Below are 14364 nucleotides of genomic sequence, written 5' to 3'. Positions count from 1 at the left end.
CAGTACGTGGGCGCTGTCTCTGCTGCCAGGCTGGCCCTTGGCCTTCGCCGCCCGTTCCCGGCCCGGTAGGGCGCATTCCGGTGCGCGGGGCCGGTTTCACTCGGTGTGAGCGGCGGGAGGGGCCGCCCGGGGGGGCAGAGGTGCCCGGTCTCGGTGCGGGCGGCGATTCCCCGCGCTGCCCCAGGCCACCGCCGACTGCGCAGGCGCGGCCCCGCGCTCGCCCCACCGCCCCTTCCCGTGAGGCTCCGCGGCGGGCGCGGCGCTCCCGTCGGGCCGTGCGCGGGCGGAAGCGGAAGTGAGTGTGCTGGTAATCATGGTGCCGCCGGGGCGGGGAAGGAGGTGCCTCCGCTGCCGGGAGCTCGGTGAGGGGCAGGGCCGGCGGGGGGCGGCGGGGCGGGCGGCGCGGCCCCGCACAGGCCCTGGGGGCGGCTCTCCGCGGGGTCGGGCCAGGTGGGGGTAGCGCCGCGCTAGGGGAGGGGACACTTTCCCCGGCCCGCGGGGTGGGGGCCGCGGCGCAGGGCCCAGTGCCTCCACAGCCGTCCGCCCTGGGGCTAGGGGGCGGCTGGGGACGCGGGGCACCTGCCCAGTGTCCCCTGAGCGGAGCGGGGCCCGGCCCGGGCGGGGCTGAGCCGCCTGACCCGGCGCCGCCCGTCCTTGTGTTACAGATGAGCCGTTCCGGGCCGAGAGCGCGGTCTGGCAGTGAGAGGCGGTGACCATGGGGGAGAACAGTCCCGACGGCAGCGCTATCTACTATGAAGCGGAGGAAGACGATTTAACCCAAGATGGCAATATGATGAGGTTTGCTGATAAAAACGGGCTGGTGTCTTCATCGTCTGGGACGGTGTACGACAGGACAACTGTTCTAATAGAGCAGGACCACAGCGTGTTGGAAGATGATGAGGATGAAGGACAATGTGGTGATCACTTGCCTTTTTTACCAGAGGGTCATGAAGAAGGATTTCATTTAATAGCAGATCATGAAGGAATGTCCCAGGGTTATGTGCAACATATTATTTCTCCAGATCAGATTCACCTAACGATAAATCCTGGTTCAACTCCTATGCCAAGAAACATCGAAGGAGCAACGCTCACTTTGCAGTCTGAATGCCCAGAAACTAAGCTTAAAGAAGTAAGTAGCTAAATATGATTCTGAATTTTATGCTTATTGTGAGAGCTTTTCACCTAGTGACCTTAGATGCTTTGAAAATGTGTTTTTCTAAAGCTGTTTGGGAGGTAGACAGAAGTTTCTCTTGTTCTTAAAGGTTGTTGTACGGTGGAGTGAATTACACTTCCTTAGATCTGCTGTTGCTCTTATCGATAGCTGTGCTTTGTGCTGATAACAGGCTCTTTCCCACAGTCCCTTAGCGTGTCAGCAGCAAAGCTGCCAGTGTCATCAGTTTTCACTTTCTTGTGTAGCAGCCAGGAAGCGCTTTCTGGCACGTGGTGACACACTAGATAGAAGGAGAATATGGTACTGAAAATGCATTTATGGTGGTAGTGTATGTGATTTTTAGTGGTGTTTTATTTTTCTTTTGGTTGGGCAATTATTTCCTGAGTTAGAACACACGCTCTGTTGTGCTGTGGTTAACCATATTCTTGAGAAAAGCACATCCAAGTTGCAGGTTTGAATTCCAGATTGTTGCAGCAGCTAAAGTGTGAAACTTGAGATGTCAAAATTACTGCCGGTTTTATTATGTCACGTACAAGGAAAATATGAGAAGAAAATAAGGGAAGCTTAAAACTACTGTCTGTTGTATTTTGAAAGCTTAAGTCAGCTTATCTATTTAAAATGATGATTACTTTTAATTCTGTTTTTCTAATGAATTCTGCCTGCATGACAGATGAGGGCTTGTACCAACTGACTTGGGATTCTTGCTGTTTAGGTGCAAAAGCAATGTAAAGTTGATTGAAATACCAACACAGGGACAACTTTGTGCTCCTTTTTTTAGCCCTTCTGAGTTAAATAAGGGATGGTCTATACAAGCATCTGTGCTAGTGTCAGTGGTGGTGGTATCAACTACTTGTGTAACCGGTACTCAGCGTAAGAGAGAATTGAAGAAACGAGCCCTTGCTGAGAAAGGAAGCTGGGTTTGAACGCTCTGAATAATTTAGATTAGCAGGGAACCTTCATTATCGCTGGCTTGGCAGTGAGGAAATGGGGCTGTTGGAGGTCAGCTCCACGATTGTGAAACTTACAGACTGAGGTTTGTTCAATAAGCCCATTTAAGTCTAAGGAACGCCTTTTGCTCAGTTATTATTCAAATTAGCAGCTACTGTATCCTACCCTCTTAGCTGCTAAAATAGTTAATTTTTTTATGTCAGTCGTATCAGTACTTTCTTTTCTTCTTGTAGGATAATAAGCCGCAATCTGTAGCGTTAGAACAGTGTGTACTAGCTCAACAGATGTTGATGACTGCACATGCAATTAAACTGATTTTATTTCTTCACCACTCCTGTTTAAAAAAAGTCTTGTTAAGACCTGGAATTTCCTAGTGAAATCCTTTATCTGAATTTATTTTCCATCTCCTGAACTAGTTTCTGGGGAGTGGGGGGTGTTATGCTGTAATTTGAATGCAGTGGAAATAAGCCCTCCTTGGGGGAGGTGCACACTGTCCTTTGCCGTGCAGCCCCAGCCCTTCTCTTCAAGGTACTGTGTTTCTGAGCGCTGTGTGCCTGAGCCATCTGGGGGTTTTCCTCCTCCTGCCGTGTCTCTGTTTTGTTGTTGCTTGCGCGTGGTGTTTCAGGGAGCCATTTACAGAGCTCACAGTGGTTTTATTGAGGGCCCATTGTTTCTTTCATTTATGTGATATTACACAAAGCATTAATCAAATTAATTATTTTATGGAAGGATTAAAATATACCCATTTCTTAATTAGGCACACTAAAACTGATGCGTTTTTGATGTTACTTCTATTTAACATGTCTGTTAAATGTCATTTAACAGACATTAACATGACAGATATGCTTCTCCCTGCTATTCTGGGAGGAGCATGACTTCAAATAAAGTGATTTTATACTTACCTGACAATAGATCAAGGCTTCCCATGTTATTCTGTTCTTGGCTTCTAAGCTGTGCTAGTAAAGAACCGTGATTATCAAATGCTCTTTTCTGATGGGTATATACAAAGAAAAGAAGAACAGTTGTTGGGTCATGAGATGCGTAGAAACCCGTAGGTGTTACACACTGGTTACGCAGGGGTTCATCCAGTTCTCCTGGTGTCAACTCCTAATTCAGTATCTGTTTTTTTTGAACACGGTCTGCAGCCTTTTCTAAGCAATAGTACCGGCTCCTGAGATAGGTGCTTTGTGCCCTGGAAAAGAGGAAAATTGCTGGCTTATGCCCTGCTGTATTATCTTTCTGGCTAGTTGTTAGGGTACTAAATCTGCAGGTTCCTGCTCCTCTGCTGTGAGTTTGTGTTGCCTTTCTAAACACTTCCAAATCAACAGCTTTTGGAATGCTCTTCCGCTTCTTGCCTGTCGACCATCAAGTCCTCTTTTGGGCTCTGTAGTCACTTGTAGATGCTAAGGTTTCTCAACTACAACACTCAAATGAAAGCCATCAGTCTGATAATTAACGTTGAAGATAAACTTATTCAAGCGTATCAGATGGCTTGTTCCTTCTACTTCACAAGAGAGAATGAGATGTAATTAAGCGTTATGACTTGCACACTGGAAGCTTCTATGTGGTCTCCTTCTGCCTACAGAACTATTCTTCTGTAAGGTCAGCCTGCTTTCCAGTGTTTGCCACTCCTTCCTCGCATAGTGCAGCAGAAGTATTAAGTTATCTGATAATCAAATGGCAATAATTTTTTTTTTTCTTGCCTTTGGTGTCTAAATCTATTCCATGGTCTCTGATGTTTAACTGCAGTTCTACCCTGTCTGGATTCCTGTAATGCTTAAAAATTATTAAGCGTGCAGCATTTTGTCTCTTAGGTTAAGAGATACCAGTGCACCTTTGAGGGCTGCCCACGCACCTACAGCACTGCTGGAAACCTGCGCACTCACCAAAAGACGCATCGTGGGGAATACACTTTTGTCTGCAATCAAGAGGGCTGTGGCAAGGCCTTTCTTACCTCCTACAGCCTCAAAATTCACGTTCGAGTGCACACTAAGGAAAAGCCGTTTGAATGTGATGTGCAGGGCTGTGAAAAGGCGTTCAATACACTGTACAGGTGGGAAGGCTCTGCCTGTTTCTACTGTAGATGTGGCTGTTGCTGTTTTGCAAGTTGTGCGTGCTTTTCGTTTGTGTCTGAGTACAACTGTTATGCTTCTTCCAGGTACAGATAGGAATATAACCCCCGCAAACTGTGGAAATGATTTACCAAGAGTAGGATGACAGAACCTATCATGACATACTTAGCTTATCTGTATCACAATAGTATTGAAGGTGGTGCACAAACACAAGGAATTCTTAGGTTTGCTTGAGAACTTCGGAAGTGCTACAATTACTTTCATAAGCTAATTACCTTCAATTCAGAATAAGTTAAGCCTTTGATCTTGTCCAGCACGTTGGAGTGAATGGCTTGCTTGCCTTAGGAAGGGGCCATCTCATACTACAAGTCATAAGAGGGATTTTTTGGTGTGCTTTTTAGGTTGAAAGCACATCAGAGGCTTCACACAGGGAAAACGTTTAACTGTGAATCAGAAGGCTGCAGTAAATACTTCACGACGCACAGTGACCTGAGGAAGCACATTCGAACACACACAGGAGAAAAGCCATTTCGGTAAGATGCTAGTTGGCAATTTTTGCTTCTGTGGGACTTCTGTAATAGGTCACCTGTGTCAAAAGGCAGCTACTACTGTCCTGAATGAAGAGCTGTTCTGGTGAGAAAAAAGTGAAGGTGGCAGCTGTTTGAGTGTGTTTGTTCTAGAGCTCCCTCGTTGCCTGTAAAAGTGGGTGAAATGACTGTCTCCAAAGACAAGAATAGTCAAGCTCTTTTTTTAAACATAAATGTGTGCCACGATGAGCACAGTTTTAAAACATACTGCGGCTTCTCTGCCATGATGGAATGTTTGTTCTTTAAAGGAGCACCCCCCCCAAATGCTGACTTCATGCTTGAATTTGAAGTCCTGTTCAGAGCCCTGTGTCTGCAGCGCATGCAGTGGCTGTGGGGAGGGACGCAGTCGCTGACACAGGTCAGCGTTGGGCCTGCCTTTCAGAGTCCTGTGGCTGTTGCACAGTGTGACCTAAGGTTGTGACTAGTGCCTCGAGGAGGCCCGATGCTAACTCTTCTGTGATCCTCATTCAGGTGTGAGCATGACGGCTGTGGAAAGGCGTTTGCTGCAAGCCACCATCTTAAAACACATGTTAGGACACATACTGGTAAGTCCCAAGGGCTTGGTTTTCCTTCAATTGAGCTTATTCAGTTTGTACTAACTCTCAGAATCCTAATATGTATTTATACTTATAAATATATGTAATATGTGGGTGACACCAAGCTGAGTGGTATAGTTGATGTGCTGGAGGGACCTTGCCAGGCTGGGGGCGTGTGTCCGTGCGAACCTTGTGATGTTTAACAATGCCAAGTGCAAACTCCTGCACCTGGGTCAGGGCAATCCCCAAAATTCCATTTATACCTGACAGGTCTTAAATTTCATGAACATATTTCACAAATGTATTGGTAATGATGCATAAAAATTAAATGTTGTGTTCTTGTGTCAGTTCACGTGGTAAAATGGAAGCTTTTATCTGCAAGACTCCCAAGAATGCTTAATGCGTGAAGGGGCATTAAACAGTCGTGTTTGTATAAAATGTCCCTCTCCTCTGGGCTTTAAAAATAGGTGTCTCATATAGCAATTGTAAGTTTTGTTATATGTGTTTTTTGCTGCCTGTAGGGGAGAAACCCTTCTTCTGTCCCAGTAACGGCTGTGAGAAGACTTTCAGTACTCAGTATAGTCTCAAGAGTCACATGAAAGGTCATGAGAAAGGCCATTCCTATAACGCACTTCCCAATAACAATGTGTCTGAGGTGAGTAGTGCTTCTTCCTGGCGCTTCTGTCTGAGGTGGATGTGAAACCATACTTTGGGGAAGAAATTAATTGGTCTGCAGCCTCTTCTAAAGGTATAACGTTTAAGGCTGGGACTTAGGAAGGGCTGAAGGGAATCGTAACTGCTTGGTGCCCTCTCTCCTCGTGAGGACACCTAGGGGTGCCACATGTTTGAACCCCGAATGCAGTTCCAGTTCTGCAGCGGCTGAGATCCAGGGTGGCAGCGTGGGGTTGGCTCTCTGTGCTGTGTTTACAGGGTGTGATAAAAAACAGTGGGATCAGTATTTCTGAGACTTCTGGCATGGTATTTGGTTACCAAGTTATATTTAGAGAAGCTCATCTGAGTCTGTCTATGTATTTTAATCGTATTAAAATTAAAGCTTGAGCTACTGCTGCTTGGATGAGTCTGCCACGTACTGATACAAGTTTATAGGCAATTATATATATTATCGTGCTTTCCTTGTAGATTCTTATGTTTTCATCGAGACTATGTTATAAGCATGTGAAGTAAAATAAATAGTAAATGTTAAGGTTTACATTTTTTATTTTCTATAGGCTGATTTGTTCCTGTGCTAATTTAAAATTCCAGGTTATTTAATTTTTTTTGAAGCAATGTAGAAGAGATGTTAAGAATCCTTGATAGCTACTAAATATCCTTTGCTTAGTAATACTGCTCCTTTGATTTTAGAACTGATGCTGGGTTCCATATAGGTAAAAAAGTTCTGTGTAGGCAGAATTGTGTGGACTCTAAAAAGTAATTTAAAACATTTCTGACACTGTTTTTTTTAATATATAACTCAATTTCTTTTTTCTTCTTTACAGGATACAAGCCACTCGCTTTGTCTGAGTGACTTAAGCCTCATCTCAACAGATTCAGAATTGCGGGAGAACTCTAATCCAGTGAGTTACTGTCTGCAATTGCCTCACCTGAAATTTGAGTGTTGTTTTTTTTCTGGCAAGACCAAGTGAAAGAGAGGGATTTCCCACCAAATTATGCAATGCTTAATTCAGCCTTCAGTTTTTAAAGGCTCTCCAGCTGATTTTACTGTAATGATGTTCTTGCTTATTGATAACTGTTGCCTGAGGTTAAATTTTACATAGAGGAAAATTATGTATTAATGAGACCGTGTAATTCTTTTGTGCTTGGATGTGGAAGCAGTCTGTCCATTCCCAGAGCAGTGGGGGTGATGGTACTACATAGTCCAGGATATAATCCAAGTGCAGTATTTTGGTTTTACTCCAGAAAAAGTTTCACAAACTGTCAGGAACAAATTAATGTATGTTTCTGATTCTAACAGAGCATTACAAGAAATAAGAGTTAAACAAATTATCAATGTGGAAGGATATATTTTACTTCTGAAGGACTTACTTATTTTTGTAAGAATTTGCTCATTATGTTGGTAGATTTTATTGTGGGCAATAAAAACTGTGACATTACACACAGTAAGTGAAATGTATTGCCATTCCTGAAGGTGGTGGTTAATTGGAGAGGTGTTTCTGACATTCATATGCTGCTTGACTGGAATTTGTGCAAAGTTTATGAGTCCCAAGATATAACATTGTCTGATCTCTTCCTCTTTATTTTCTGTTTGCCAGACACATGGACAAGACCTGAGCACAATCTCACCAGCAAGTATCTTCGAGTCGATGTTCCAGAGCCCAGACCACACTGCGAATCAGGATGACTCTCAGCAGACAGGTACGAATTCTCTCTGCATTATTTTGAGAGAGCTTTTGACAGTTTTCCCCCTCTGTGTGCATGTACTTAATTCCTCATTTCAGACTGGAGATGACTAACACACAACTCTGAATAGCAAACAGGACTTCACAGTTGAAATTCCTTTGTGTTGAAATGCACCGGATTCACGGTTGGTGTGACGGGGTGATTGGGAACCGAGCAAGTGGTTACAACGTGCTCTTGTACAACACTGACACTGATGCTCTTGGACCGCCCACACAAGCGTTGTTTTCACGCTTGCTCTCTTGACGTACCTGCACAAACCCACTGATAAAAAGGCTTATTAGAGAGAGCTAATGAGGCTGATCAACTTGTGTGTAGTATTCGGTGTCACCAGCTCCCTGAATTTGGACCTACTTTTGGATGGCACTGCCAAGCGTTACATGGTTTTGAGCACCAGTGAGAAGATGTGAAAGTGGAAATGCTTTACTTAGCAAAGTTCCATCATCTGGCCCATAAGTTCATTGAAAAAGTTGCTTATTCAGATCTTATGAGAACTGATGTACTTTTTTTTTTTGTTTGTTTGTTTCTTTTGGCAGCTGCCTTGATTGAAGGTTTTAATGGCGATGCAGACTCAGTCACTGCTGTTCCGCCTTCTGCAGGAGACTCAGCATCGCTGTCTCTTCCACTTGTGCTGCAGCTCGGCATCTCGGAGCCTTCGCATCCAGCACTACAAGCCTCAGCAGCGCCGGCTGCGCCCTCCTCCATAGGAACCAGCTCACAGCAAGCTGCGTTTGGAAATCCTGCAACTGTTTTACAGTCCCCAGAAGTGCCTGTTCCTCACAGCACACAGTTTGCAGCCAGTCACCAAGACTTCCTGCAGCACACTCAGACGCCGCCACAGCCCATTGTACCAGGACTTTCAGTGGTTGCTGGGGCATCTGCCCCAGCAGCCTCCGGTGCCACTGAGCCCCTGCCAGCTGTAGTTCAGACTGTGCCTGTTGGTGCGAACTCGGTTCTGACCAGTAATCCGACTATAACAATTACTCCTTCTCAGAGCACCACGATTCTGCAGTCCAGCATTGTCATGGGAGAGCAAAACTTGCAATGGATCTTAAATGGTGCCACTGGTTCTCCGCAAAACCAAGAACAAATGGTTAGTATATCCAGCGCGGCTTTGAAACAGCTTGAACCATCCCTCTCCCTCCCAGAGTCCTTGCTTTTGAAAAGGGTGGGCATCAAACCTGGAATTGTAAGATACAAACCAGGATGCAGTATAAACATGTCACCAATGCAGCCCCTAAAATAGATAGAGAAATAAATAGAAAATAGATAGAGAAATCCAGGGTGCAGAAAGAAACTTTGCTCTTTAGGGCTACTGAAATAATACTCTGAGTTTTGGGGTAGCCAGAACACTGCCCAGAACCAAGCTAAATGTTACATTTTTTTTAATTACTTTTTTTCTGTGTGTTCTCTTTGGAATGTGTGTCTAGTTGTTTCTTTTGATTGCAGCTGTTTAGAATTTGAACAATAGAAATTTGATTGGAATCAGCTCATACTTTTTTATTTTTTTTCTTTAAAGCCACAAGTTCCAAAAGTAGTAGAAAAGGTGTTTTTTACCACTGCAGTACCAGTAGCTGGCAACACAGGTAAGCATGACACTGAACTTGAACTTGCTTTTTCCGCTTTGTCTGTAGTGCTGTTAGCTTGACTGGGATTTTGTTACTTGCAGAAATGTTGAAGATAACCTTTATTTTTTTACCTTCCTGAGGCTTTAAGTGCATTCTGCTGTGGACTTATAGCTTGGTGCTGAGATCTGTCCTGTAGTAGTTTCTCTAACAACTTGTAAGATAATCAGGTTCACAAATCAGATCCAGTATTCATAAAATGGTATTTTAATGGAACTTAGAGACAAGAATAAGAGGTAGAAATGCAAGGACATAATTTGTTTTTTGTTCTTTTAAATGAAGATGTGAAACAGGTAGTAAACTTAATCAGTTTTTTAGCAATTATTTTTGGTAAGCACTGTCTGTGAGATCCATCAAACTGACACATGCCTGTAGAAGTTCTGTTCCATCACTTGCCTCCGACACAGTGATGTTATATTGCAAAGATGAATCAATCAGAGTCAAGAGAGATCAGGTAAGTTTAAAATCTAAACTTTGCAAAAGAAAGGAAGCCAGGCAAGTAAAGCAGCATAGGAAGAGTGAGGAGGAAGCGTGACAAGCAGGATGGGAGAGGAAAGCAGACTCGAGAAAATGAACAGGAAACCACCTGTGTTGGTGTTCAGGAGTGGAATTACTGGTGTCATGTTGTATTGTCTTCAAAGATGGGTGTGTAGAGACTGGGGCATTTGAATGCCACTCTCTGTTGGATTTTATGCTGTAAAAGTTACAGTGGTTGTCAGAAGAGACATGTTGGGCTGTGTAAAAGATCTAGATGAGAATTCTAATGCCTGGGTTCAGCCTGAACAGGCTGCTCTGCAGCAGAGCACCTGCCCCTTTTTTCTTATTTATCACCTGCTGGAGGTATTAATTGTGCTTGAACAGAGTAACGGGAAATCTGTGCTGCAAGGTGCATACAGTCTAATTTAGCAAAGATGATGTGTCTCTCCCTGCTGTGAAATTATGTAGTTCCGTTGTGTTTTGTCTTTGTTTCCTCTTCAGGAAACGCTGTTCAGCAGATTGGTCTCAGTGTCCCTGTCATCATCATAAAGCAGGAGGAGGCCTGCCAGTGCCAGTGTGCCTGCCGAGACTCTGCCAAGGACAAAGCCACCGTGAAGAAGGAATGTTCCTCACCTGATCCAAAAGCTTTGGAGCAGCCAGCTCCCCAGCTGCAACCTCAGACCTTTCCTTCCTCCTCCCCTTCTCCTTCCTGTGGGCAGGGCGGTCAGGTAGTTACCCCTCCAGACTCGCAGACTGAAACGCTAAGTGCCATGGATGTATCGGACTTCCTGTCCCTCCAAAGCCCTGAAACCCCATCGAATATAATTCCAATCGAAGCACTACTGCAGGGTGAGGAAGAACTTGGTTTGAATAGCAGCTTCTCTAAGTGAAGATGTTCCAGATTTTCCTTTGCACCTGGAGGGTAAAACCCTTCTCCTTAGAAGCAGAAACTGAAGGATCGATTCTCTTTCCTTCCTCTTTGGAAGTTTTGTGGCTTATTTCTGCTTCACAGATGTCATCTTAGTCACGTCCCAGGTACATCCATCTTTGAGAATCTATCTAAAAAAAGAAAAGGAAAAAAAAAAAGAAAAAGCTAAGTTATATATGAACTGTTTTGGCTGCACTGTCTGTCACTTTTGCTTGTCATATGTGAACACAGAAGTTAAGGTTACTCGTGTGCAAAAAGATTTTTAAAAAGAAAAAGGGGGGGTTAGTTTGTCTCCAATTGCACATCACTTACGTTTGGGATTAAGGTACTGGCAGCGAGTGGGTCTTTGTTACAACTCCTTGGGTCTATAATTTTCTTCTGTCTCTTATGTCTGATACTAACCATGCACTGTAAGGGGAGCCCAGGAAGGGAATTTGCTGTAGTAGAAAATGGCATTATTGTAGAAGATGATTTATCTGCAATTTTATTGGGATGCGATTGTCACATCACTGAGCTGGGAGCTGATGCCTGGGTTTGCTTTGTAGCAGCGCTGTTACTAAAGCCTACAGAAACTTTGTGGAGTTTATTTCAGTAGAGCACAAGTACCTTGTGCTCCTGATAGATCTGTTCATTTAATTTCATTAGGACTTAGAAGTGTGGTGGCAGACACTGTTTCACAGCACGGAAACACGCTCGGAGCCCCTGCTTGCTCAGGCTGGAGGCTGGTTCTTTGCCTCTCTCGGAAGGGTGCTGAGAGTCCCCAGCGTGGTCAGAGTGGTGCTGGCTGCTCTTGGGATTTATCTGGCTGTTCAGAAACAAGTCATCCTCTTACCCCACGACTGTTCAATCAGGAGCATGGTGCCTTTGTAGGTTACTCTCATCTTTTGTCAAGAACAGCTCTAGGAGAATTTTCAGAATGGTTGAACATAAGTTCAGTTTGAATTCAGTGAGTCTGTCCTTTGGCTGTCCCTAAATGCTTCATTTTTTCTGTTCAGCTATATAATTTCTGCCTGAATCTGCCTCCAACCTACTGCAATGCCAGCTTTTTGTGCACGGGGCTATTTCTTGGCTAAAAGACGTTACACAGCGTAGTAGTTTTTCATATCAAACTGAAAGTCTATATTCTAACCTACTCAGGGTAAATAAAACACAAACCCCCCTTCCACCAAAAAGCCTGTAATGTTGCAATAAATGCAGTCTCATTCTAAATGGTTTATTTATGCTGCATTATTTTAAAAAAATGTAATTTTATAGTGTTTTATCCATCTTTCTGGCTTTGGCTGTCAGTCTTTTTGTGTTAAAGGAAAGAATATTAAATAGTCTTTATTCAGTTTACAGTGTTGTCATTAGTGAGATACTAAGATAATGACTGTAAGCCAATTAATGCGGAGTGTCTCTGCACACTAAATTTAGGAATGCAAGCTCCTAGTGGATAGAGATCTTTTGCTCTGATCAAAGCTGCTCTCTGTACCTGCTGGGGAGAACCATAGGAGTGCAGCCCCACCTCCGGGATGATTAGCTGGTTTTTAGCCCTCTGGTGACATGCTCTGTGTAGCCCTGCCACCACTGCTGTCACCGTCCTCACTGGGACGGTGGGTGAGTGATCTGGCCTGCGATTCCCTTGGGAATCCTCTGCCAAGTGCGGATGGAAGCGGGCTGAAGGGAACTGGCACTTCGCCTCTCTGACAGCTTGCTCCCAGTTATTACGTGCAGGAGGGAGAACTGTGTCCCCTTGGGGTGACCGTGAGGGAGAGGAGGCTGCAAAGAACACCTTGTCCCTGGCAAGTGCCGTCTCGTTCCGCTGGGACAGTGTGCTCCGTTTGGGGAGTTGCAGGGACGAGCTTGGGGGCACGAGCTGAACAGGGAACATGCTGATAGTGTTTCCCCTCTGTGCATGTTGGCATGTCGCTGTGCGGTGCTACGGCAGCAGAGATGCGGGTCCTGCAGCGATAAGGTTTGTGCCTCCAAAACAGGGATTAACAAAGCGTTTTCTGTTTTGCTTTTGTAGTGGGAACCCCTCAAGGGCAGTGAGTGGTGGCCTCTGCATTTCTCCTGCAGCTTCCCCTGGTGCTGCAGGGTGGTTGCACAGCAGCAAGAGCTGCTGAGAACACACAGGAAACTCTCAGGCTGGTGTGGCTGGGACCGTGCTCCCAGGGCTGTCCCCTGCCTGCTCTCCCACTCAGAGCTCTGCTGCAGGGGGTCCTGGGGCACAGGCACTGCCAGGGGCTGGGACATCTCTGTGTGTGTCAGAGGGTGAGTGGATGGATATATGTGTGTGTGTGAGACAGCTAATGCGGATTCCTCTGGAGTTAGGGGTTCTCTCTGGTGGGGACAAGGGTACCAGATGTGGCCTGGGATGTGACAGGTGGGGGATGTAGCAACCTCTTCTGAGCCTTTCCATCCTTCAGGGAAGTGTTTTTCCATGCTGCTCTTGCTACTTGTGACTTAGTCCACCTAAAACAGACTTCTGGTTGGGAACTTTGTGACAGAAATGAGTAGAAGACTCTCCAAAGGCTTTGAGATGGGAAGCTGGTTTGGGAGCATGGTGGTTGGCAGCGGTGAGGTGTCAGAGTTGAACCTCTGCTGCTTTCTCTGCACAGCCACTGTCTTCTGCCCGTGTGTTCTGGGAAAAGCACCGTGTTCCACGTTTATGCTGACTTTCAGGTGCATTGAGTTTGCTGTTACTCTCTTGTGTGTGTGTCAGGCAGGCTGCGATTTAGGTGGAAGTAATTAGGGTTTGTAATGAGGCCAGAGCGGTGTGACTCTCTGAATGCCTGCACCATAGGCTGTGCCTCCTGCCCAATTGTGTTGTACCGGTATGTGCTTTTGTTGTTTAGTGTTGGTCTGATGTCAGAGTGCTCTGTGTCTGAGAACATTTTGCGTCATCCCAGTGCTGTGTGGTCAGACATGGTCCTGCCGGGGGTCGGTGACGCGCTGGGATCGGAGGGGACCCGCAGGCAGGAGAGGGCAGTCACAGTGAGGCCCTGAGATTCCTCGGTGCCAGAGGATTTTCTGTCCTCCTCCTGCTGCCCCAGTATTCACCTTATCCACAATAACATTTTCAATAAAGGGAGGACTTCCTACTATTGTAGATTTGGTGACACCTTGGATTCCCAGAAAGGGGTATGTTTTCTGTGAATACTCTAGAGCCTCTGAGAACAGTTTGCCCTCCCTCTGCAAAATCTGCATTTCATGAACCCCTTTAATTATCGTTGAGAGAACAAACCTGCATTGCTCCGGATCATTCCGTGTGAAAGGTTTTGTGGCTTGTGGGGATTTACTTAGTTACTCACAGTTTCTAGATGGGTGCAGAAGCTTAAATGTATAGAATGGGTCTAATTACCAAGGTGGGTAGCTCTGGTTGCCGAGCGGTGGCCCCAGCGAGCAGACTTGGCATGCAGCTGAAGGCTGGAGAAGTTGCTTTTTGTGCTTGTAGGTGGTGGAGGGATGGAAAATCAGCACTGTTTAAATGCTGGTACTGAATTATATAGAACAAAGTACGAATTGGGCACTTGTGTAATGCTGACTGTGTCCAGAGAGACTAGTTCGCAGAACCTCATACTGGTATCTAAAATGCACTTTAGGTTATTTTATCTTTAACCCAA

At 45.4% G+C, this 14364-nt stretch overlaps 1 protein-coding gene across 1 annotated transcript; it reads left to right on the top strand.

Annotated features, from left to right (window-relative positions):
* The first annotated feature begins 297 nt into the window (after positions 1 to 297).
* Positions 298 to 10893, top strand: MTF1 (metal regulatory transcription factor 1). The gene is made up of 11 exons (XM_074162094.1): positions 298 to 362; positions 666 to 1129; positions 3934 to 4172; positions 4593 to 4724; positions 5250 to 5323; positions 5836 to 5969; positions 6811 to 6888; positions 7585 to 7687; positions 8266 to 8822; positions 9249 to 9315; positions 10333 to 10893. Exons 2-11 carry the CDS (start codon positions 716 to 718, stop codon positions 10719 to 10721), a joined length of 2187 nt encoding a protein of 728 aa, XP_074018195.1. The 5' UTR covers positions 298 to 362; positions 666 to 715; the 3' UTR covers positions 10722 to 10893.
* The last annotated feature ends 3471 nt before the right edge of the window (positions 10894 to 14364 follow it).

The sequence above is a fragment of the Numenius arquata genome, chromosome 21 (genome assembly GCF_964106895.1).
Source record: "Numenius arquata chromosome 21, bNumArq3.hap1.1, whole genome shotgun sequence".
NCBI lineage: Eukaryota > Metazoa > Chordata > Aves > Charadriiformes > Scolopacidae > Numenius > Numenius arquata.
This window is presented reverse-complemented; position numbering and strand designations above follow the sequence as displayed.